Source organism: Haliotis rubra, unplaced genomic scaffold (genome assembly GCF_003918875.1).
Source record: "Haliotis rubra isolate DU_JTF1 unplaced genomic scaffold, ASM391887v1 Scf252, whole genome shotgun sequence".
NCBI lineage: Eukaryota > Metazoa > Mollusca > Gastropoda > Lepetellida > Haliotidae > Haliotis > Haliotis rubra.
This window is the reverse complement of record NW_025766581.1, coordinates 1,234,632-1,261,802: the sequence shown is the minus strand read 5'-3', so window position 1 is coordinate 1,261,802 and position 27,171 is coordinate 1,234,632. Positions and strand designations below refer to the sequence as shown.

The following is a 27,171-nucleotide window of genomic DNA, read 5'->3' as shown; positions in this document are numbered from 1 at the left end:
GTAAGCTGTGTTCTGATTGGTCAGTCCGACGGTTAGCTGACGCGACCTTCTACTAGGTTTTGTTAGACTCAGTATAGCAGTGTAACGAATAATACTGAGCCTAAGTTTACTTAGACTGGTAAAAACTCGTACATGTACTTTTACATAGTTACCTACCTTATACACACTATGTTGCTGTTCTTAGCTCGCCCGTACCTGTAACAACCCTCTCACCCTACTGTCTTTGCTGTTCTCTCGCTCGCTCTCTCTCCCTCTCTCTCTCTCTCTCTCTCTCTCCCTCTACTCTCTCTCTCTCTCTCTCTCTCTCTCTCTCTCTCTCTCTCTCTCTCTCTCTCTCTCTCTCTCTCTCTCTCTCTCTCTCTCACACACACACACACACACACAAAATTACACAATGTTATCTTTACCAGGTTTCTTTGTCCGTGCGATGTTATTGGACATGGTAGTGGTCGTAATAACGGTTTCCCTGTATGTGTGTTTATGTGCATCACGGATGCTTGGTTGTATATCTAGATAGGATCACCAAACTATAACCTGCTTATTTGCATCATCACCTAACGAAAATAATTGATAACGAACGCTGCGTTCAGTTTAATGGTGCGATGATTCACTACAATTCATCGTGAACATGATGACATGTTCTTGGCAACATTTTGGCATAATTCTCAATGTCATCAAACGTAGCGTTGATATTTCGGTCATGAAAATGCTTAATTGCTTTAGATCGATGTCTTGCTTTCTTGTAGACATTATCTCTAGAGTTTCTTGGCACAACATACTGCCCATCAGCATTAAACATCAACGGCGTAGGGCAACCGTAATGAGTTCTCTCCCCTTGGGACACGGTAGCATCCTCATCTGCATTGTGGTTTCTGATGGCATCATGCAACTTCCGGCACAGGAAGCATTCAAACTTCCTGAATATATCAATCCCGTCACTCAATGCTTTCTTCCGTTCGACTTCGATGAGGTATTCGTTTTGAATTCCAGTTTTTTTGTATTGTAAATACTTTTCATATTCGTCATCGTGTTGGTCCAGGTAGTTGATATGGCGAGCCACGTCCTCTATGTTGTCGAAGTCAGTTATCACGATGGCCGATTTCTCTGCAGGAAGAAAATCCTGGAATGGAGAAGCATATGTTGATGTTAGTTATAAAGATTCATTATTCTTGTAATGGCTTTGAGCATACTCGCTCAGCGGTTTCCTTCGAGGTAGCTCAGATTATAAGTACCCTCTGCGTATTGTTAGTGCCCCCAAGGTGGATCGGTTGGTCAGGGTCTCCCACTTGGCTCACTATGTGTTATTCTAAAACTGATGGCAGGGATCACCATTCATATGTTCAGTGGTTGGGTTCACTGCTCACGATTTTCTCAAGACTGTAAATACTCGAGTCTGGACCAGACAATCCAGTGATACACAGCATGAGCATACGATGTCATGTGTCAACCATGTCAGCGACTCTGACCACCCGATCCCGTCAGTCGCCTCTTACGACAAGCTTGGGTTGCTGAAGAACAATTCTAATCAGGATCTTCACGGGTGCTCTTCATATTACTTCACTTTACCTGTCTCTCTGGTGGATATTGAAATACCATAATGTTCTTTAAGTTGTTACGAGTAGTATACGTAGAGACGGTATGCACAATCCTATTCCACAATTACTGTTGTGTTAACGTAAAGGTACTTTCATGTTATAAATATAGATTCGCCCCTAAGGCCCAGGTGCAGGGTGCTTTCTGGGTTAGAGTGGGTGAGTATCGTTTTGCGCCGCTTTTAGCAATATTCCAGCAATATCACGGCGAGGGACACCTGAATTGGGTTTCACACATTGCAACCATGTGGGGAATCGAACCAGGGTCTTCAGCCTGACGTGCGAACGCTTCATCTATAAGGCTACCTCACCGCCCCTCCTAAGCTAGAAATGATAAAGAACAACCTATGCTAGTCGTAAGAGGCGACCAACTGGATTTGAAGATCATGCTGAGTGATTGCATGTTACCGCATCACGACGGCTGGGATCATAGCTCACATTATCAATCACTGGATGTTCTAATCCAGGCTAGATATATTTACAGGTCTCCTTTATACTGACTGACTATCTCTGAGTGCGTCGTAAAACAGTATGGATTTACTTCAACGAAGTCTCAGTATGAAGAAGTACAGAGCGGTTAGTGCACATTGCGGCGTTAAGCAACAACCAAAGTTATGGAATCCTAGAAGGGACATTGTCGTGTTGTCGCCCTTACAAAAGTGGTAAAGCGTTCGCTCGTCACGCGACATTTTGTCCATTTGTCGCATTGTCGTGCTTTGAATAATACATGTATTTTTTATTCAACCAATGCGACATAGCGACAGTTTTCAAGGTCAAAATATGTCACGTTGTCGCAGTATCACGGTTTGGTTAATTTTGCCACTTTTTGCGTGTTTTTGTAAGGGCAACAACGCGACAATGCCCCTTCTATGATTCCATATAAACTTGCCAAAAAAAACTGTCACAGCGGTTGAAATAATCACTAGTCTGTATGTGTCCTTGGCAAACTGAGACCTGAAACGTGTAATTACCTTCACAGTCGGAGACCCGAACACAATAGGCACAGTCCCTGCTACAAGGGGGCGCCACAGTTTCTCCGTTATGTAATCCGGACACACGGCGTTTTCAAAGGCAAAAGCGAACTTGTACTGGGCGACGAACCTGTGAAACTCGGGAGAAAGCATCCCAGCCATGGTGCCAAAATTAGTACTGTAAAGAAAAGTATATGCGTTATGTGATAATCGTAACAAACTGGAACAAACCATGTTTACGTGGACAGATTGCTATTAACTTCTCAGGATTCCAATCAAGAGTAGGCACGCAGTGTTAGATGGTTCCAGGATTCTGTGGAACCAGTAGATGCTTCAGCGGAACCACAAGACGGTTCAGTGTGTTAGTACATGTGGGTCCATTGTATCCGGGTTGTAAGAACTGACTGAGAAGGATTATTGGTCAAAAGGATCGAGGGGTACACCGTACATGGTTTGTCTTACCCATAGGGCGGTGGGGTAGGCAAGTGGTTAAAGCATTCGCTCATCACGCCGAGGTTCGATTCCACACATGGGTACAGAGTGCACAGCCGATTTCTTGTATCCCCCGCTGTGATGTTGCTGGAATATTGCTAAAATACACGTAAATCTAAACTCACTCACTCACTCTTACCCATACTTAAATATTGACAGGCCGACGTGATACAGCTGGAGGCGTGCTGACTGTTCCGTCAATAAACCGACTTGTGATTGGCACAGAATAAGACTATGGATCAGGGGACCAGTGGTAAGGTTTGTTCAAAGTTTGTGCATCGTAATTGCAGGTACCGACGAATCTACACTAAGTGAGTGAGTGAATTAGTAACGCCGCTTCCAACTGTATGCTAATTATATAACTCCCGGTCAGCTCGATGTCGGAGGAAAGCCAGGAGTTATGCCGGTTCCAGACGTTTACCACTCTGGTGAAACCCAGGTGCACGTCAATAGTGCCGACAAACCTAGTAACACAATTCCAACCTAGAAGTATTATGGGTCTCTTTCGTAGCCAAGGGACGCAACTCTGCACACCCAATTGCGGCGCCTAACACCACTGGGCCAACCGTGTCCCATCTCTCTGTCCGAAAGCAAAGGTTCCAATAACCGTGATAGTAAACATCTTACATTGATATTAAATTACATTTGTGACGTCATTCCATTGTCTGTTCGCTCCATTACTTTTCAGGAATGGAGCGATGTGTACCAGTTTCAAAATAAAACCTTTATTTTGTCATTTTGACATTTAATTTTAATGATAACAGAAATATTCCCAATACTTCGAATGTAATTTAAGTAGGGTAATATTCTCGTAACTCTCCAATCCTTAAAAATAATGTGCCTCGGCTCCATTATTTTTAAGGAATGGAGAGTTACTCGGACATTACCCTCTACGTAATGTATTCTCTCATTCATACTCGACATACTTCCAGAGCAGATCATCAAGCAACCATGTGCCTGTCCTTTAATTTGAAATAACTCTTACAACGCTAAAGACACTCCAAGCCCTGTATGTACCCTTTCGGTTGTGCGGTAGTGTCAAGTAAATGATTTACCTACCTGTTAGGAAAGTCTTTGTTATGGTCACATGGTCCATAAGAATCAACTTGAACATATTTCTGTAACATTTGCAAGTAAGCCCTTCTGTCTGAAGGAGTCACACAATCACTATGAACATATATAATTGGCGCCAGTCCTTCTTCCTTCCTCAACCTTGTCTTCTCCGACGTCCGCACTAAATAGGTCACGTCCGTCAAACTATTTATATCTGATAACCACTGTGTTGGAAATGGACAGTGGCTCTCTCTCCGGAAAGTTGAGGTGTAGTTGAAAAGGTAGATAACTTCATCTTGGGAGATCAACCATTCGTTGTTTTTGGGTGATTCGTTCATGAACAGACCCCATATGTCCCCGCGTTGTCGTGGAAACGGAAATCCTGTCTCACCAAAGCTAGTGCCGTCAAATATGTATGCCTGAAATATTTAAAGGCAATGCAATGATACTTGGCCGAGTGCTGCTCTGGTACATGTTTATCAATTATCTAGATTGACATACACCAGCATTCAGTCAGAATTACTTTAAGTGATACCACGGCATCTTTGCTGAATTGGTGAGGAATTGCCGTGATAAATGTTTTAAATGTGTGCCACTTTGGTAAAATGAAAAACAACAAAAACATGTTTTCTGCTGACAGAGTAACAACAGGGTCATTTCAGGAACTCAATTCTACGATAAGCGGACCTTGTACTTGATATGAGACATCTGCGCCACAGCTGGTTGTAGACGAATACACAGGACATTTAGAAAGTATACATTATACAGGGGTATGGCCGGCTTGCTCTAAACTGACCCCTGCAAGGACTACAAAATGGCGGCCTTCACTTTTGGGGACACGCCATATATTTTCTATAGAAAAATCTAAGAACGGGTTGTTAAATGGGCTTTTATACATTTAGAGTAGGAAACTGTTATTTACGTAGTTTCGAGACACATAAGTCGTCGTTATATGGGCTTAAATTATATTTGTGACGTCATTCCATTGTCTGTTTTCTCCATTACCTTTCAGGAATGGAGCGATGTGTACCAGTTTCAAAATAAAACCTTCATTTTGTCATTTTGACGTTTAATTTTGATAACAGAAATATTCCCAATCCTTATAATGTAGCTTAAGAAGGGTAAAATACCCTCGTAAAGATATCCTCCTTAAAAATATCTTAAAAATATCGCTATTGTCACAAAATTGTACCCACAATACATGGTGAGGTGAGGTGAAATGGGGTTTAACGAATAACGTCGTACTTGTGAATATTTCGCTCATATGACGACGTGCATGCGTGTGTACGTGTGGCTGCTTGTACTATAGTGCTGACATACCATGCCGCTGTTAGGCATGAATACCCCATTCAGACACATTATACTGACTCCAAGCCGACCAGTCCTTGTTGTACCCATTAATGCCGAGCGCCAGGCAGGGAACAACAAATACCATATTTTAACGTCTTTTGGTATGACGCGGCCGGGGATCGAACCAGCGACCTTCCGCGCCCCGGGCGGACACTCTAACCACTACACCACGTTAGCGGTCACAATGCATGGAACAGAATGACCATGTTGCTTAAATATCATTATCTTCTCGATGATTTGGGTCATTTTCTTCTGATGTTTTATGCTGAAAATAAACTGGATCCCCAGTATATTAACCAGAAAATGGTACTTTTGATCCATAAGAATCACTGGTTGTTGGTTGGTTCGTTGTTTAACGCCGCACTCCAGCTATATGGCGGCGGTCTGTAAATAATCTAGTCTGGACCAGAAAATCCAGTCATCAACATCATGTCAACACAGTTTGGATATGATGACATGTGTCAACCAAGTCAGCGAGTCTGACCACCCGATCCTGTTAGTCGCCTCTTTCGAATAGCATGGGTTGTTGAAGACGAATACTAACCCGGCCCGCGTTTCACAAAAGCCTCCTAAATTTAGGAGGTCGTAGCCCATACGACCTTGTTTACGACCCTTTTCCGACCTCCTTTACGATCGTTTCACAAAGACGTCATATCCATGTCGTACGACGCGGTGCTAAATCCATGTCGTACATTGTATAAGAGGTACTTTGTTGCATAGCAACGCATTAAGCGAGACCGAACGGGGACCTGCTCATTTTGTTATTCCAAAAGTATTTCAAAATACAGGTAATCTTATCGTAAAAAAATATCAATAAATGAATTATTTTGGATTCTCTCACTAAATTCCATTGAAAATTACAAGATAAAATGTATAAATCATTTCCATTAATATTATCAGTTTTATTTATAAGGTTTGAATTAAATTGCTGTCCATTAACTTGTTCATATGAAACTGCAATATTAGTCCCAATGTATTGAATATTGCACACTATGGGACCTAATGTCAATGTTGCAGTTATGGCTACGCTTGATCTACTAACACTTGTGTAAAGGTTTAAAATATGGTGTGATACTCTAAATGTGTCAATTTCTTTTGTAACTTTTATTCAAACCATCAAAAACTTTCAAAGAATAAAAACGTATACCCAATATCCACATATGATATGATATTGAACAAGGCTAAATGTAGGTACTGAAATTGGTTTCATGAAAAAAGATATATGAATGATACGCAAAATATACATCATAGTACAGAAAGTGTAATCAGAAGGATAGGACGATTGTGTTTACTTTTTTTATCCGACCTTCACCTCAAAGATATTGCCTAATATGTAGTACTACAACAATGTTGACGTGTGACATTACAACCGATGACCGATTTCTTACAAAATGGCAGCTTCACTGACAAGGGTACACAGGATTTTGCGAGGACTCTTCCCTTGATTTAGGGATCGTTTGTACATAAATATGAAATGTAAGTAATCAGAGTGACTCTGACTATCTGTGTATTGTTATAAGTTTTCTTTGTAAGTAAGAGAAGAAGCCAGAAATGCTGATAATTACCGTTGTCGTTCTGCGTGATTTTGAGTCTGTTATGGCGTCACGCTGCACGGAAACTTTGACAATTTCTTATGAAGTATCAAATCATTCCTTTATATCTATTTTTAATTTCCTCTTTCTTGCTATGATCGATACTCTTTCCATGCATATTCTAAAGGTATTGAGCCATTGCTACGCAGTATTAATCGGAATTTTTCTTTGTTTACATTTCAGTAGCGCAGTCTTCCGAGCACAGCGTTTGTTTTCACACCCAATATCCAGTTGGTATTGGTAACAAAGACCAACTGTGATTTGATTTCAAAAATGTATGTGGAATTCAGTGATGCATTTGTCGCAGCTGACTATGAAATATACTTCATTTGATAGGCAACTCAATACCGGCCTTTGCGAGACGTGATTTTGTAAACACTATCCATTATGGCGGAAAGCGCACTTCGGCGTTCGTGTAAATATATTTTCGAAAACATCCAAACCGATTCTAGGTTCATCGGGAGCGTTTCAGATTATCATTAGTGATATCATGAACAACTGATTTCAGTGATCATTAATATGTTATTTTTTGAAATTCAGTACCCCCAGTAATTATCCGATTTTCACTTTTGAAAACATACTGTCTACACTGTACAGCAAATAATGCTGTGAATCGTGATTTCGTATTGTGTATAAAATGGCGACATTTACGATGAAGCCTATTTTGATAGGTTATTTAAGCACTTTAGCTTTGTCTGAGATTTTAGTGGATAGTATCAAGAAACAGGGAATTTCCCGCAGAATACAAAACTGTGAAGTATATTTGTGTGCGTGACATATTATAGAATTTTACTGGACTTCAAAGTGAGGGTTGAAGAGGAAGGACATATGTCCCTGTGTTACCCATGTTTTTTAATCAAGTCCAGATACACGGCCAGAGCACTAGCGGTGTCGGTGTCGCGGAGTATTCTTGACACACTAGCTCGGGATACTCCATGGAGATCCCCGATTTCACTGAGGAAAACCCCTTTTGCCAAATACCTCTGTGTACACAACACTTGCAGGGAGGTCGGAATAGCATGTGAACGCCTTGTAGGTTTGTTCAGTTGGGGCTCTAACTTTCTGCACAGTTAGAAAACAACATGAGTGTCGAGCACGTTCAACCTGTCTCAAAATTTCTCAGGTCTTCTTTGTTAGCGCGTTTCAGTCACTTGCAGTGCCATAATCGTTGACGCCATCTTTGTAGTGTTTACGACCTCCTAAAGCATCAACGACAGGTCCATCGGGGTCCTAAATTTGGGGCTGTTTACGGCACAGTGTAAATATACGAGGTCTTTGCGAAACAGCGTAAAAAATTAAGAGGTGGTCTACGACCTGCTTTATGAGGTCGTACCGGTAAGAGGGCTTTGTGAAACGGGCCCCCGGGGCCTTTATGGGTACCCTAATAGCATGGGTTTATGAAGACGAATACTAACCAGGACCTTTACGGGTTTCCTAATAGCATGGGTTGTTGAAGACGAATACTAACCAGGGGCCCGTTTCACAGACCTCTTACCGGTACGACCTCGTAAAGCAGGTCGTAGACCATCTCTTACTTTTTTACCCTGTTTCACAAAGACCTCGTATATTTACACTGTGCCGTAAACAGCCCAAAATTTAGGACCCCGATTGACCTGTCGTAAATGCTTTAGGAGGTCGTAAACACTACAAAGATGGCGTCAACAATTATGGCACTGCAAGTGATTAAAACGCGCTAACAAAGAAGACCTGAGAAATTTTGAGACAGGTCGAACGTGCTCGACACTCATGTTGTTTTCTAACTGTGCAGAAAGTTAGAGCCCCAACTGAACAAACCTACAAGGCGTTCACGTGCTATTCCGACCTCCCTGCAAGTGTTGTGTACACAGAGGTATTTGGCAAAAGGGGGTTTTCCTCAGTGAAATCGGGGATCTCCATGGAGTATCCCGAGCTAGTGTGTCAAGAATACTCCGCGACACCGCTAGTGCTCTGGCCGTGTATCTGGACTTGATTAAAAATCCCTGGGTGCCACAGGGATATATGTCCTTCATCTTCAACCCTCACTTTGAAGTCCAATAAAATTCTATAACATGTCACCACACAAATATACTTCACAGTTTTGTAATCTGCGGGAAATTCCCTGTATCTTGATACCATCCACTAAAATTTCAAAGCTAAAGTGCTAAGATAACCTTTCGAAATAGGATTCATCGCAAATGTCGCCATTTTATACACAATACGAAATCACGATTCACAACATTATTTGCTGTACAGTGTAGACAGTATGTTTTCAAATGTGAAAATCGGATAATTACTGGGAGTACTGAATTTCAAAAATAACATTAATGATCACTGAAATCAGTTTTTCATGATATCACAAATGATAATCTGAAACGCTCCCGATGAACCTAGAATCGGTTTGGATGTTTTCGAAAATATATTTACACGAACGCCGAAGTGCGCTTTCCGCCATATTGGATAGTGTTTACAAAATCACGTCTCGCAAAGGCCGGTATAGACCATTCTTAGCCAATATGCATGACCTCGAGGTCAAATCGAAAGCGAGGCTTAAATAGGTTGACCCAACCTTGAAAATGGCGACCTCGAAAAGGAAAGATTACTGCTGTGTGCCTTTGCGTTGGAGTGATGCCCGTAAGGATTTTACGGTATCTTTTCACCATATTCCCAAGAATAAGATCAGAAGAAGGCAGTGGTTGACGAAAATACGGAGAGATCCTGGAAAATGATTCATAGTAAGTACAAAATAATTACGGCACATGGCATAGTCTAGATCTACCGTGTAATGTACAAACTGTTCACTATGCAAGGTTTTAATATCAGGGGCACATGTACAATGTGAATGTCACACACACAGAGACACATTCAAACCCCACCCCACCCCCTACACACACATACATTGTCATGTTCAAAATCAGTGATCACCCCCTAGTTCATATGTACACAATTGACCCCTCCCTCTGCCTCCCAAAACAAACTGGGAGACACCCCAACCCCCACAAACACCGCACCTAAAATCATCATCACCCCCTTAGTCATAAATTATGAACTGTCCAATATTTTATAAAAAATTAAGCATATGGACATGTGCAGACACTCTTGTCATGATGGCACGGGAATTTTATTTGCAAATATTCTGTATCCGTGAAATTAGATTGGCTGCAAATCAAAGTAACATTTCAAGTACATATACATGTATATATATATGCAGGACATACACATGCTGTTAAAAAAATCTTAAATATGTATCTACTTTCAAAATTACTGCATACTGACCAGTACTTCAGGGATACAGGACATATTACTGGACAATCCAATTACACCAACTGAAATATATTTAGTGTTTAAATATCCATTTCAGATGCTGCTAATTAAGAGTCAGAGAGCATGTCACCAGCTCAGGAACCTACCATAAGGGATCTACCACAGTCACCATCTCAGATACAGTAAGAATGTCAGATCGTATTAAGTTAATTTTGCCAACTGACATGGTTTTGTAGAAAATGTAATACAACTGAACTTTGACCTATATGCTATGTTATTTACATATAAAAATATTGATTGCTCATACTGTCTAAAATATGAAATGATGTTAGCCTCTATTTGTAATTCCAGAGATATATTTATTGTTTGTGTGGTCGAAGAGATAATAGTGATGCTTTACAATGCTTATATTACAGTGAAGCAGAGAGTGATACAGCAGCCACTGACCCCAGTCCTACATAGAACAACTCCAGCAAAACTTACATGAACAGGGGAGGCAACTCAAGGAAAAGGTTGACAAAATAGAAAAATTGAACAGAAAACTTGAACTTGAAAAGTTTGGAGTTTGTAAATTCATGTATGATGATAAAAATTGATTGAACATTTTACAGTATTCCATCATTTCAAACATTGGCACTGATTAGCTGGAACTTTTTCATTTGTTGAATATCTTCCCAGGTTTTGTGAAGTACCTTGCCCTTACAGCACAAAAATTGACAGACATGAATGTAAATGAAATTGTTTCATGCTTTTGTGTTGTGTAAATGATGGATGAAAAAAGAGACAGCTGTAATATATACACATTGATGGATTTAACTGAATAATAGAAAGGTATTTCATAATGGCATAGTTGTAGATGTAACTCATTTGCTGCTGTTTAATTAATAATTGATGAAAAAGAATGTATTTGATCCTGTTTGAAAAGAGTTAGTTGGGAATCAGAAAAAAAACATCATTCATAGGTAAGAGATTATGATAATGTGTAAGGGGAGAAAACTATGATAAATTATGCATTGATCTAGCTGTAATTGTTTCCATTGATGTCAGACTATTCTAAAACGATACTTCTATCAACATAAATATTGCACCCAATATATTTTCAATTTGCATCCTCTGAAAATTTTATTGTTATTCATCCGTATTACAGTTGGAAGCTATTCTGAATGTGTCTATTGTTATTGGACTTTTAAGACACCATTTCAAAATAAATTCTTATTAACTGCACTCCAGGTGTTCGTTATTTATTTGGGTTAATTGTTTGCTGTAGTGTGAATCCTTTTATGTTAATCTTATAATATGTTCTCCTTAAAAATGTCTTCAGTTACAGTGGTACAGAATAAATACACCTGATCTACAATAAATCAATTTTATGGTATAGTAACACAGTATTGAAAATTGGTTCAAATATTCCCCATGCAGGTACCACTTGTCCATTTAGGTAAATGAATAATTCACCTCCAAATCAGTCAAGAAAAAAACTTGAATAAAATCATCCAGTTTTGCCTTGCACATTGTGTCCCACCAGAGACCATATAATAGATATGGTCTCTGGTCCCACTCATGTTGATTGAAATAAATAGTTTCTACATGATGATGTGGCGATTCGTTTTTCCTCTGCGATTGTAACATGCAGCTACGCGCACATCGCCATCACCACTAGTCCTGTACAACTGAAAATAAATGCGTGAATAAATACCCTATATCTATAAAACAGAGTCGATAGGACAAAACATTTTAAACAGAAAAAATACCAAACAAATAATTTCATCACATGAATAATACAAACAAATTTGTTTGGTCCAGATCCACTCGAGGAGAGCTATCTTGATCTACATATTACTTATAATTTCGATTATCCAGCTCAAGAATTAACAACACTACTCCCATGTGGAAGTGGAGGATTTGAATCCAGGTCAGGAAATACGTTGAGTCTTTTGCTTTGTTCATATGTTGATAAAGTAAACGCAATTGACTTCCCTTGGTAATATTTCCACTATTGTGACTTTAGAGTAGCTTCCCTTCATAAATGCTGCGCAACATGGTAAACGTTACCTAGGTATCTAGGTCATATGACTGATCGTGATGTGTCGTGATGTACAGTAATTATTCACCCTTCAATCCGTGGATATGCTACAGAAACATTTGTGTAGCCCTTTCCCATTTCTCTGCGATTTCCCTGAACTACTGGACAGTTTCGTAATGTACCGTTCAAGGGAAATTTGAAACCAGGAAGTATACATTGAGATTTGTCGCCATTATGCGATTGTGTCCTTGCCCCATTTAGCCTCGTTTTGGTATAGATATGAATATTCATGAGGCCTCATTAAGAATGGTCTATTGAGACGCCTATTGCATCACGTATATTTCATAGTCAGCTGCGACAAATGCATCACTGAATCCCCATACATTTTAAAATCAAATCACAGTTGGTCTTTGTTACCAATACCAACTGGATATTGGGTGTGAAAACAAACGCTGTGCTCGGAAGACTGCGCTACTGTAGTTTGTAATGTAAGCAAAGAAAAAATCCGATTAATACTGCGTAGCAGCAGGCTATTCATTGCTTGCAATGGCTCAATACAAATATTTCACAGAATGCGGAAATGTATGGAAAGTGCTTAAATAACCGATCATAGCGTAAATGTCGCCATTTTATAACAAACGAAATCACGATTCACAGCATTATTTGTTGTACAGTGTAGACAGTATGTTTTCAAAAGTGAAAATCGGATAATTACTGGGGGTACTGAATTTCAAAAAATAACATATTAATGATCACTGAAATCAGTTGTTCATGATATCACTAATGATAATCTGAAACGCTCCCGATGAACCTAGAATCGGTTTGGATGTTTTCGAAAATATATTTACACGAACGCCGAAGTGCGCTTTCCGCCATAATGGATAGTGTTTACAAAATCACGTCTCGCAAAGGCCGGTATTGAGTTGCCTATCAAATGAAGTATATTTCATAGTCAGCTGCGACAAATGCATCACTGAATTCCACATACATTTTGAAATCAAATCACAGTTGGTCTTTGTTACCAATACCAACTGGATATTGGGTGTGAAAACAAACGCTGTGCTCGGAAGACTGCGCTACTGAAATGTAAACAAAGAAAAATTCCGATTAATACTGCGTAGCAATGGCTCAATACCTTTAGAATATGCATGGAAAGAGTATCGATCATAGCAAGAAAAAGGAAATTAAAAATTGATACAATGCAATGATTTGATACTTCATAAGAAATTGTCAAAGTTTCCGTGCAGCGTGACGCCATAACAGACGCAAAATCACGCAGAATGACAACGGTAATTATCAGCATTTCTGGCTTCTTCTCTTACTTACAAAGAAAACTTATAACAATACACAGATAGTCAGAGTCACTCTGATTACTTACATTTCATATTTATGTACAAACGATCCCTGAATCAAGGGAGTAAGAGTCCTCGCAAAATCCTGTGTACCCTTGTCAGCGGAGCCGCCATTTTGTAAGAAATCGGTCATCGGTTGTGATGTCACACGTCAACATTGTTGTAGTACTACATATTAGGCAATATATTTGAGGTGAAGGTCGGAAGAAGAAAAAAGTAAATACAATCGTCTTATCCTTCTGATTACACTTTCAGTACTATGATGTATATTTTGCGTATCATTCAGATATTTTTTTCATGAAACCAATTTCAGTACCTACATTTAGCCTTGTTCAATATCATATCATACGTGGATATAGGGTATACGTTTATATTCTTTGAAAGTTTTTGATGGTTTGAATAAAAGTTACAAAAGAAATTGACACATTTAGAGTATCACACCATATTTTAAATCTTTACACAAGTGTTAGTAGATCAAGCGTAGCCATAACTGCAACATTGACTTTAGGTCCTGCATTGGGACTAATATTGCAGTTTCATATGAACAAGTTAATGGACAGCGACTTAATTCAAACCTTATAAGTAAAACTGATAATATTAATGGAAATGATTTATACATTTTATCTTGTAATTTTCAATGGAAAATCCAAAATAATTCATTTATTCATGGTCTCTTGACCATTGATATTTTTTTACGAGAAGATAACCTGTACATTGAACTAAAAACATAACATTTCTATTGTTATTCAAACTGTATTTCTATTTTGAAATACTTTGGGAATAACAAGATAAGCAGGTGCCCGTTTGGTCTCGCTTTATGCGTTGCTATGCAACAAAGTACCTCTTATACAATGTACGACATGGATTTAGCACCGCGTCGTACGACATGGATATGCCGTCTTTGTGAAACGGTCGTAAAGGAGGTCGGAAGAGGGTCGTAAACAAGGTCGTATGGGCTACGACCTCCTAAATTTAGGAGGCTTTTGTGAAACGCGGGCAAGGACCTTTACGGGTACCCTAATAGCATGGGTTGTTGAAGACGAATACTAACCCGGATCATTAAGGGTACCCTAATAGCATGGGTTGTTGAAGACGAATATTACCCCAGACCTTTACGGGTACCCTAATAGCATGGGTTGTTGAAGATGAATACTAACCAGGACCTATACGGGTACCCTTATAGCATGGGTTGTTGAAGACGAATACTAGCCCGGACCTTTACGGGTACCCTAATAGCATGGGTTGTTGAAGACGAATACTAGCCCGGACCTTTACGGGTACCCTAATAGCATGGGTTGTTGAAGACGAATACTAACCCGGACCTTTACGGGAATACTAACCCTTTAATAGCTAATATGGGTTGTTGAAGACGAATACTAACCCGGACCTTTACGGGTACCCTAATAGCATGGGTTGTTGAAGACGAATACTAACCCGGACCTTTCGGGTACCCTTAGCAAGGGTAACCCTAATAGCATGGGTTGTTGAAGACGAATATTACCCCAGACCTTTACGGGTACCCTAATAGCATGGGTTGTTGAAGATGAATACTAACCAGGACCAATACGGGTACCCTTAATAGCATGGGTTGTTGAAGACGAATACTAGCCCGGACCTTTACACGGGTACCCTAATAGCATGGGTTGTTGAAGACGAATACTAGCCGGACCTTTTACTAATAGCATGGGTTGTTGAAGACGGTACCCTACTAATAGCATGGGTTGTTGAAGACGAATACTACCCGGACCTTTACGGACCATGGGTTGTTTACGGGTACCCTAATAGCATGGGTTGTTGAAGACGAATACTAACCCGGACCTTTACGGGTACCCTAATAGCATGGGTTGTTGAAGACGAATACTAGCAAGGACCTTTACGGGTACCCTAATAGCATGGGTTGTTGAAGACGAATACTAACCCGGACCTTTACGGGTACCCTAATAGCATGGGTTGTTGAAGACGAATACTAGCAAGGACCTTTACGGGTACCCTAATAGCATGGGTTGTTGAAGATGAATACTAACCAGGACCTATACGGGTACCCTAATAGCATGGGTTGTTGAAGACGAATACTAGCCGGACCTTTACGGGTACCCTAATAGCATGGGTTGTTGAAGACGAATACTAGCAAGGACCTTTACGGGTACCCTAATAGCATGGGTTGTTGAAGACGAATACTAACCCGGACCTTTACGGGTACCCTAATAGCATGGGTTGTTGAAGACGAATACTAACCCGGACCTTTACGGGTACCCTAATAGCATGGGTTGTTGAAGACGAATACTAACCCGGACCTTTACGGGTACCCTAATAGCATGGGTTGTTGAAGACGAATACTAACAAGGACCTTTACGGGTACCCTAATAGCATGGGTTGTTGAAGACGAATACTAGCAAGGACCTTTACGGGTACCCTAATAGCATGGGTTGTTGAAGACGAATACTAGCAAGGACCTTTACGGGTACCCTAATAGCATGGGTTGTTGAAGACGAATACTAACCCGGACCTTTACGGGTACCCTAATAGCATGGGTTGTTGAAGACGAATACTAGCCGGACCTTTACGGGACCTTTACGGGTACCCTAATAGCATGGGTTGTTGAAGACGAATACTAGCCCGGACCTTTACGGGTACCCTAATAGCATGGGTTGTTGAAGACGAATACTAGCAAGGACCTTTACGGGTACCCTAATAGCATGGGTTGTTGAAGACGAATACTAACGGACCTTTACGGGTACCCTAATAGCATGGGTTGTTGAAGACGAATACTAACCCGGACCTTTACGGGTACCCTAATAGCATGGGTTGTTGAAGACGAATACTAGTAAGGACCTTTACGGTACCCTAATAGCATGGGTTGTTGAAAGACGAATACTAAGACGAATACTAGCAAGGACCTTTACGGGTACCCTAATAGCATGGGTTGTTGAAGACGAATACTAACCCGGACCTTTACGGGTACCCTAATAGCATGGGTTGTTGAAGACGAATACTAACCCGGACCTTTACGGGTACCCTAATAGCATGGGTTGTTGAAGACGAATACTAACGCGGAACTTTACGGGTACCCTAATAATGATATTCAGGGATGGGGTCTGTCACTGATTCTGATATGTTGTCACTTGGCTGCACGTACATGAAAAGATGTGTATATCATTATCACAGTTTAAAATTCATCATTAATATATGTAATAAAATTGAAATACATAAATGATTCATTCAACCATGTACTTCTTTCGTTTTAATCGTCAAAGACATGATCTGTTTGATTGGTATTTTAGAAGTTGATGAATAATGAGAAAGGTATGACAATTTATGGATAACATCTTCTTTATTATATTACGTTTATAAAATCTTATACATGTATATACCTACTCTTGCTTGACAACGGTATAAGAATCTACCGAAACGCCGCATCAAAATATGAAGAAGTTGTTATCCAGAAGGTATCATACTTTTTGTCAAAGAAATGGTTAGTAAAACCAAAATGATTATTAAGATGTCATAATTTGTCCATTTTTTATTGTCACACATGTGTGAAGCCCATTTCTAGTGTCCCCCGCACTCACTCACTATTGCCATACACATAATAACTGTAGCTATATCTGAGGTTAGGGTGGAGTGGGTGTTGTTGGCTCGCTCACCAAGAGTATTAATTAGGATGTATTTTACCTATTTTAAAAATTCAAATACAATATTCATACATTCAGATATGGAACCTGTTACTGTTAAAATTGCAATGCAGGACTAATCAACAAGTACAGAACAAATTCTCCAAACTTCAAAACAAAATCACTGATTGTGTGTTGAACTCTCTGTGTGTGCACTGCTGTGAAGTATAACATAGTAAAGCACACAGATTCCCTAGCAGCATTTAACCAAAATGTAATAAACTGTTAACTGAAATCTACTGATATCAATTTACATGATTTATGACTTGTATCAGATCGATATCAATATCCCCAGGATTATCGTGCTCTAAATGATCAATATACAGCAAAACCTTAGAAGTAAAAGACATGACGGTAGACAGGTACATCTTAATGAAATTGACATCCCTAGTTTACATTTCTGGTCCAAAATACATATCTAAGTTTCATTCTTCCACAATGAACGTTTGCTATACCATGTGACTTTGTTCTGTCATCCGGGCTCTGTTGACGGTGATCTGGCAGGTGTATTTCCCACATGACGTCAGTCTGTCGATGTTACCCATAGAGTCCCACCACATAATTATTGGGTTTTCATCTGAAACTTATTTCATACTTTGTTATATTTAGTTGAATCCAAGTAAATAGCATCATGAATAGTTGAAGAGAAACATTTGTGTTATGGATAGACAGCTATTAAATCTTCACTTTAAGAAGAACATTAATAGTTGTAGCAATGCCAGCATGTATAGATGTTTACTAGTGAGTTGATACGTGGCTGGATGAGTGTTTCTTACAACTGTTCCAGTTTTAAAACGGCGGGAGACACCAGAGATGGGTTTCGCTTACCAACCGGCCCTCCACATCATTATAGGATGAAGCTTGAATAAATTAACTTCTTCAGAGAAAAAAAATAACGAAATATACGTTCGTGTTAATTACAAGTGCAGTTTCGATGATATTTGCTTCAGAATGTGTAACTTCTTCCTAGGAACGTTTTTACAAACGATTGTGCATGTCAGTTACCAGAGAAGTCAATATGACATTTGTTATATACTAAGCAGCAAAAGAAACGTCAGCTTGGAATTTTCCATCGCAGAAACGGATAACTGTAAACTCATTTTTGATTGTATATTTTTGACAACATCTTCAACTTTACCTGAGCAAAGACATTCCTTCCCAAACTCAGAATTGAACCCAGGAAATGGTCTCAAAAACGCAACCTGACCTCGGAGATGGTACGGTGTTCTCCATGTATTTCATGCAACTCATGCTGCACGTGCTGTTCACAAGGACCAGCCCTATAAAATGCATCCCCAAACCTGGTTGAACTATTCACATTACAATGTCAGCAGGATGCCCTTCTCACGACAGCTCAGAGGAACCAGGCGCTAGGAAGACTTGGAGCTGGCCACACTGCACAAGCCGTTGCCAGTCACTTCCAGGTCAACGTTCGGACCATCTACAGGCTGCAGCAACGTTTCCGGGCCACCGACACCTCAAATGATCGCCCCCGTACTGGCAGACCAAGGGTCACCACAAGACGACAAGACCGCCATGTTGCGCGACAGCATGTACAGAATCCCTTCATGCAGGCATCCGAAACAGCACGCCAGACAGTGGGAACACACGGAAGACCAATCAGTACTGATACAGTACGCCGACGTCTTAACAGCGGGAACCTCCATTGCCGTAGACCTTACCGTGGACCTATCCTCACCCCTCGTTATCGGCGTGAACGTCTACAGTTCGTCCTACAACACCAAAACTGGCGATACAGGCAATGGAGAACTGTTCTGTTCACAGATGAGAGTCGGTACTGCGTATCAACTGCAGATGGCAGAACAGGAATATTGCGACGACTCGGCCAGCGTTACTCAGACCAATGTGTTATGGAAAGAGACTCATGGGGAGGTGCAAGCATCATGGTATGGAGTGGAATAGGCCTGAACCAGAGAGTTGGTCCTGTGGTATTCCAGAACCTTGGTCCAGGGAGAGAAGGCGGCATCACAGCGGTGCGCTACATCGACCAAACTCTCAGACCCCACGTCATAACACATTTTGCACGTCACCGGAACAACATTTTCCAGCATGATAACTCCCGGGCCCATACTGCCAGAGCTACACGGGACTTCCCACATCAAAACGGTGACACAATTATGCAGTGGCCAGCCCTTAGTCCTGAATTAAACCCAATTGAACATCTTTGGGATGAAATTCAGAGGAGACTGAATAATGTCATACCAAGGCCGAACACAGCCGATTTATTGCGCCAGGCCTTTCTCAGAGTGTGGTTCCAGGTGCCAATGGCCTTCATCAATCGATTGGTGCACTACATGCAAAGAAGCTGTGCTGCAGTTATTGCCGCTCGTGGTGGTCACACTAGATACTGAAGTCAAGAGTCTGAATGGACTGCAAACGTTCACGTAATGTCTTGAAATTGTGCTGAGTTATTCATTGATATGTCAAGATTTTGTACACAAACAATGGTTTTGATCCGCTTATTATGTAATGATTTGATTACAGTGTCTATCTAATTTTGAATTCATACTGACGTTTTTTGCTGCTGAGTATAGAATAAACAAATATTCATCTAGTTCATACGGCACTTGCTTATTTTCATTTCTCTTTATGTCAGTTCGTTAGAAATGCTTTAACATCGCTGGTATATTATGCCTTCTAGCAAAGTCTGTGTTACTCAACGTGAGGAGGTGTACGTACCTTTGTGTGCACTTGAACCCAGCCCTATAATCATGAAGACAATCAGTCGAAGCTGTCTCCAGGACATAAACAAGCCTCTTGTTCTGTAAGACGCAACCATATCAGCGGCATAGAAATGGGAATGTACTTCATGTTATAATCTAGGCAATGTATTAATCCTGCATTCAAATGTGGGTGTATCCCTCATTTGATTACCCAAATGCATAAGACAATAGCTGGATATCGATCAGATTTAAGCCCGACTTTGATTTATAGTTGGGTGTGTTAGTTATAATGCTGCTTACACGTGAATTGTATTTTGTCATTACAAACATTTTAATAACATTTCATTTTGCATTTTATAAGCTGGTGAGTAATAGTAAGGGTAAGATTATTATAGGTGACAAATTCCTTATTGCGTCATGAAGCAACGTTTCGGTATTATTGCTCCTACCGTTGTATCTATGTTTGTCTGTGTGTTACTACATTCAATCAGCCGTTGTATCTATGTTTGACTGTGTGTTACTCCATTCAATCAAGCGTTGTATCTATGTTTTACTGTGTGTTACTACATTCAATCAAGCGTTGTATCTATGTTTGACTGTGTGTTACTACATTCAATCAAGCGTTGTATCTATGTTTTACTGTGTGTTACTACATTCAATCAAGCGTTGTATTTATGTTTTACTGTGTGTTACTACATTCAATCAAGCGTTGTATTTATGTTTTACTGTGTGTTACTACATTCAATCAAGCGTTGTATCTATGTTTTACTGTGTGTTACTACATTCAATCAAGCGTTGTATTTATGTTTTACTGTGTGTTACTACATTCAATCAAGCGTTGTATCTATGTTTGACTGTGTGTTACTACATTCAATCAAGCGTTGTATCTATGTTTTACTGTGTGTTACTACATTCAATCAAGCGTTGTATTTATGTTTTACTGTGTGTTACTACATTCAATCAAGCGTTGTATCTATATTTATGTTTTACTGGGTGTTACTACATTCAATCAAGCGTTGTATCTATGTTTGACTGGGTGTTACTACATTCAATCAAGCGTTGTATCTATGTTTGACTCTGTGTTACTACATTCAATCAAGCGTTGTATCTATGTTTTACTGGGTGTTACTACATTCAATCAAGCGTTGTATCTATGTTTTACTGTGTGTTACTACATTCAATCAAGCGTTGTATCTATGTTTGACTCTGTGTTACTACATTCAATCAAGCGTTGTATTTATGTTTTACTGTGTGTTACTACATTCAATCAAGCGTTGTATTTATGTTTTACTCTGTGTTACTACATTCAATCAAGCGTTGTATTTATGTTTTACTGTGTGTTACTACATTCAATCAAGCGTTGTATTTATGTTTTACTGTGTGTTACTACATTCAATCAAGCGTTGTATCTATGTTTTACTGTGTGTTACTACATTCAATCAAGCGTTGTATCTATGTTTTACTGTGTGTTACTACATTCAATCAAGCGTTGTATTTATGTTTTACTGTGTGTTACTACATTCAATCAAGCGTTGTATCTATGTTTTACTGTGTGTTACTACAACCGTTATTCTTTGTTTGGTCAACCCGTGAAGATCTTGGTTAGAGGTGTTTTTCAGAAACCCATGATTGTCGCAAAAGGCGACTAACGGGATGGAGTGTCAGGTTCGCTGACTTTGTTGACACATGTTATCGTATCCCAGTTGCATACACTGATGCTCATGGTGTCAATCACTGGACTGTCTGGTCCAGACTCGATTATTTACAGACCGCAGTCATACAGCTGGAATATTGTTGATTGTGGCGTTGAACAACAAACAAACAAACCTTGTTCTGTCAGGACACGATGTTTCCGTATAGACCCCTCTACCGCTGTGTCTATAGTATACTATGTGTTACTACATTCAATGTACCATTATCTTTTGTTTTTACTCCCTTTCATGCATACCCTTATGATGTTTTGTAGATCTTAACTGGATGTATACATAACTTACGATGCACTCAAGCTATACTCCTGTTTGGCAACGGTATAAGAATCTACTCCGAAACGTCTTTTAATAATAGAAAAACGAAGTTATCATCCATAAAAGAGTTAACCTCTTCCACGGTCTTCGTTTATATACAGATTAAGTGTTTATTGTAAGCTGTCACCGTGTACACGAATCTGGGAGTGAGGCATAGTACAACTCCATATGTTGAGTTGTGGGATCACAGCGTTACATAATTGTTAGTCTGTCTCGCAGTCCATGAACCATATTATTTTCCCTACAACCTAACCCTCCACGCAATGATAAAGCTCTAGTCGAGAATCCCTGGTCTCTCTGGGGCTCCTTTTCAATTTAAATGGGTTTATTTGTTACTATCAAAAGTTTATATATTCAGAAACTAAGCGTTAGTCTACATACTTGTGTGATGGTTGTCATTGAAAACTGGGTTTACTCAGGCGACTGTTGATATTGAGAAGGTATATAATTCTGAATAAACTATGCTAATACTGACTGACTGAGTTTGGTTTTACGCCGCTTTTAGCAATGAAGCAAATCACGGCGGGGACACCAGAAATAGGCTTCACACATACCCATGGGGATTCGAACGATTCTTCGGCGTGACGAGCCAACGCTTTAACCATTAGGCTACCCCACCGCCCCACTATGCTAATAATAGTGGTGTAACGATTCATCGATAGTATCGATGTTTGCATCGTCAACTACGCGATACGCGATACAAAACACATTTAGGCAATATATCAGGATATTTATATCGCAAGGATCCATGATACATCAATGTATCGCCACAAGAGACGATATATCCCGATACTACTTAAATACTACTTAAAGTTGTAAGGAGTATTGCATTAGGAGTAGGAAGGGAGTCTCTTTGAAATACTTCTAAATTTTAAAAACAAACTGAACCTTATAGGAATCTGTTTGTGTCTGCCATCTTTGTTAGATGAACAAAGGAGTTGGTGTATCAGTGAAAGAATGTGAACATTTTTCAATCTCTGTGAATTGTAAAGATTTGTCTGTAAGTAATTGAAACATGTTTTAGTTGTTTGACAAATAACACCATTTATTAACAACTATGAACGATGTCTTAGCTTTGTTAAGAAAGAGAAGATATATTTAGAAAGCATACTTAAGAGTTTTTTTCAGTGATTCTGGTATAAATTACATTGAAATGTCAGTGAAAGCATTGGTGCAGAAACACAACTTTCAAAGGGAAGCCTAGATCAAAGGTATATGTTTGAATTGTACTTTCTTAAGCATTAAATGCTGAAACTTCATTACATGAACAGCCTTTTGAGTGTGTGTGAATGTAGCACATGTTCTGCTGAATAACAAATAAAGATTCAGTCTTTTTATCTATCATATATGTCCTGTGTTTAGAATTGTAAAGTATCGGGAAACGTATCGTATCGCCATCACTGTATCGTGATGATAATCGTCTCGCAGGTTCCTTGCCAATAGGGGCGGTGGGGTAGCCTAGTGGTTAAAGCGTTGGCTCGTCACGCCGAAGACCCGGGTTCGAATCCCCACATGGGTACAATGTGTGAAGCCCATTTCTGGTCTTCCCCGCCGTGATGTTGCTGGAATATTGCTAAAAGCGGCGTAAAACCAAACTCAGTCAGTCAGTCATTGCCAATACTTTCATAATATATTGTATCGCCTCATTAAACTGGTATCAGGATATATCGTCTCGCCACTCAGGCACCGATACACAGCTCTAGCTAATAAGGATGTATTTTACGGGCTAGTATTGATAGAATGCATAGGACTTTGCATGCATATTGACAATAATAAAAGACGATGAAGGTAATTGAGACGATAAGCATGGATTATAATTATGAAATGTGTTACATGAGACGGGTAGGTACGTTTGAAAGGGACTTCTATGAAACTATATAGATGATATGAATATGGGTGGATGATATGGATTATGATGGATAAGGATATAGAACACGATTAGCACCTGCCTTTATTGATAATGATAGGTGATCCGCATTGACAATGCAGTGTGTAAATGAGAGGTGACTTAGAATATATATCTTATGGCTGAGGATAATGACTGACTGACTGAGTTAAGTTTTACGCCGCTTTTAGCAATATTCCAGCAATATCACGGCGGGGAACACCAGAAAAGGGCTTCATACATTGTGCCCATGTGGGGATTCGAACCCGGGTCTTTGGCATGACGAGCCAACGCTTTAACCACTAGGCTACCCCACCGCCCCCTGAGGATAATGTATGCGAATAGCTACCAGGATTTCCTGTAGTTAAATAAATGCGAAAGTCAGTCTAGGGGCTTAAATTCGGAACTGTCCCTTGTTTAAGGCCCACGGTACTAAATCAAGATTTTTAATTTCATTGTTGGGAGTGATGTCCAGGCGAATGTTGCTATTTAACGTTCATAGTACAATCAGGGGATACACAGGGATTGTATACAGTACAGGTCTGAACACCTGTCAGGTCTGATACTTGACCTGTCCGGTCAGATACATGATACATGCATTGTATCAAGTTGGGAAATACTGTAGCCGATATATTCCACAACTGTAGAGTAGAATCTGTCGGTTTTTCATCTCAAAAGGAGATATCATTCACGTTCATGGGTACGATAGACGTCCACGTCACTCACACCCACCACGAGGTAGTCTTGAAATACCTGCAGAGTTTGTCTTTGCGAGAGCCAAAATGATGACATGAAATTAACCGATTTGTATGACATCACTCTTGATCCATGATTACATAAATTCTGATCATGTCGAGAAAATCTACAAAAATCATCCATCATGAGCAATTCTCGAAATTCCGCCCTGGGCTTAATTATAGTTAGCTAATTTCATTTTTAAAGACGTCATTATTAGCCTGGGACTTGAATGCGGGAATTTTCGGTCAGTTAGTATTCTATAGAATTATACTAATACGCATGTATGATTAGGATAAGAATGACTAAGGTTATGGATAAGGTGACATAATCTGAATAAGCCTCATGTTTATACATGCTCAAAAGAAGTTAAGAACATCTGATATTGTTCACATTACTGCAGCTGTTATGACATATTAACTGAGCCATGAAAATATAAGATGTTCTCTAACTTCCTTGACTAGTATTTGTTCATGGATAAATAATATGGATAAAGAGATATAGCATGGAGAAAGATGGGATGTGCACAGCAAGGGTTATAACAGACACAAGCCTCTGTGTTAGTTATTCATAATAAACAAGTTGACATCCATAAATCTTGCTTTCATTACGAATAGCATTGGGTGAACCGGATAACACAAACTGTTATGGAAGTTTGACTGGGTGACTTTGAAAGCGCCTGCTGTTAATGGATTTTAAGCAGACGACGATTCCCTGCATTTAAAAAACTTGTCGTCAGACTTGAAGGTTGGGGTGTTGGTTTTGTTGTTGTTTAGGGGTTGTTGTTTTTGGAGAGGGGTGGTGGGGGTGTTGTTGTTGTTGCTTTCTTTTTGGGGGGGGGGGGTTGTTGTTTGTTTATTTTTAGGGGATGTTTGGTTGGGTGATTTGTTTTGTTTGTTTTGCTTGCTGGGGTTTTGGAGGGTGTGTTTTGTTTTGTTTTTGTTTTGGGTTGTTGTTTTTGTCTATCTATGTCCGTGTCTGTGTCTGGCTGTGTGTATTGGAGGGGGTGGGGCGGTAACGGGAGGGAATGTTTGCGGGTGGGTTTGTCTACTGGTCGGAGGGCGAGTGGTTCAGAGGTCATAAGAAGAAAATACGAAGAACATTAGTCCTATCACACGGGGGCGGTGGGGTAGCCTAATGGTTAAAGCGTTGGCTTGCCACGCCGAAGACACGGGTTCGAATCCCCACATGGGTACAATGTGTGAAGCCCATTTCTGGTGTCCCCCACCGTGATGTTGCTGGAATATTGCTAAAAGCGGCGTAGAATCAAACTCAGTCAGTCAGTCAGTCAGTCAGTCCTATCAACCGACTTTACATCCAGGATTGGTGTTTAATAAGTCAGATAGAAAACAAACATAGTTTGCCGACGAACATACAAACAGAAGTAAAACAGTATAACCCTGTGAGCTGTATAACTTCAAACGCCAGAGTATCAACACACTGAACACTGAACAACAACATAGTACAACCTACATACCTCATAACGCTGGACATCCCACATCAGGACACACCACACATAGTCACATGACTGAACAGCATGCGCAAACACGTGCAGTCAGAGGAGGTCAGTCCAGAAACATCTACACCGTTATTCACCACAGCCGAAGTGTACGTATCCTTCGTCTACTATAAACACACACGCCGTCTGGCCCCGATCCGGTCTGACGGAATATTTTTAACGCGTGTGTTCTCAGCTGGGATTGTAGCTCAAACATTATCAATAATATCCCGAGGTAACCGCTGCAGGCTGTGTCAGCTGTGTTCATTTCTCCATGGAATTAGTAAGTCCCTTTCGTCTACTGGATATTTCAATTACCTGTGTAATATACTCAACAGAAAAAGTTAAGGACCGCCCCAATTTTCGATATTAATGTATTTAATAGTTCATATTATGATCGATATAATACTGAAATATTGAATATTGGGGTGGTCCTTAACTATTTATGTTGAGTATATTTATCGAGTGATTTTTATTATTTCCTTTGGCGTTCAAACACGTGCAAAGAGGCGGATATTTTGAAAGTATTTTCTAAAATAAAACGAAACAATAGAAAGCTGTAAAGAGTACTCCAGAAAGCAACATTTGATACCATAATGGCCTTTAATGTCACCAGGTTAAAACAATGAAACACTGTATACATAAGGTTCAAGACACGGCTATGATTCCCGTATCAAATACATCATCATCATCATCATCATCATCATCATCATCATCATCATCATTTCGTTTGTTTCATTTTAGCCACCATCCAACTTTTGTGTATACTTTCTTTGAACCACAGAGTCTATTATTTTAACATATTTTAGTAATATGCATATTTGTCGAATGCATATTGTCCGATATTTTGCACACGACTGATACGTCTAGAAATAACATAAGCCATATATTTTGTGGATTTACATTTTTTAATTGTATTAATATCAAATTAGCTACAAAAGTCTGTTTATTAAAGATGGTCATGTAAAATGTGTTCGTTTTTATTTGAGCGAATTTTGAATATACCCAG

At 39.8% G+C, this 27,171-nt stretch overlaps 1 protein-coding gene across 2 annotated transcripts; it reads right to left on the bottom strand.

Moving 5' to 3' along the window:
- Positions 1-567: 567 nt before the first annotated feature.
- On the bottom strand, positions 568-26,371 carry LOC124279577 (alpha-(1,3)-fucosyltransferase 10-like). Of its 2 annotated transcripts, none has more exons than XM_046715416.1 (6): positions 26,142-26,371; positions 20,037-20,119; positions 17,792-17,919; positions 4,115-4,527; positions 2,564-2,741; positions 568-1,120 (listed from the first exon to the last, which is right to left on the bottom strand). In XM_046715416.1, exons 1-6 carry the CDS (start codon positions 26,156-26,158, stop codon positions 611-613), a joined length of 1,329 nt encoding a protein of 442 aa, XP_046571372.1. In that variant the 5' UTR covers positions 26,159-26,371; the 3' UTR covers positions 568-610. The 2 variants fall into 2 exon arrangements, with proteins under 2 accessions (XP_046571372.1, XP_046571373.1); XM_046715417.1 differs by having other exon boundaries at positions 17,792-17,913.
- Positions 26,372-27,171: the final 800 nt, after the last annotated feature.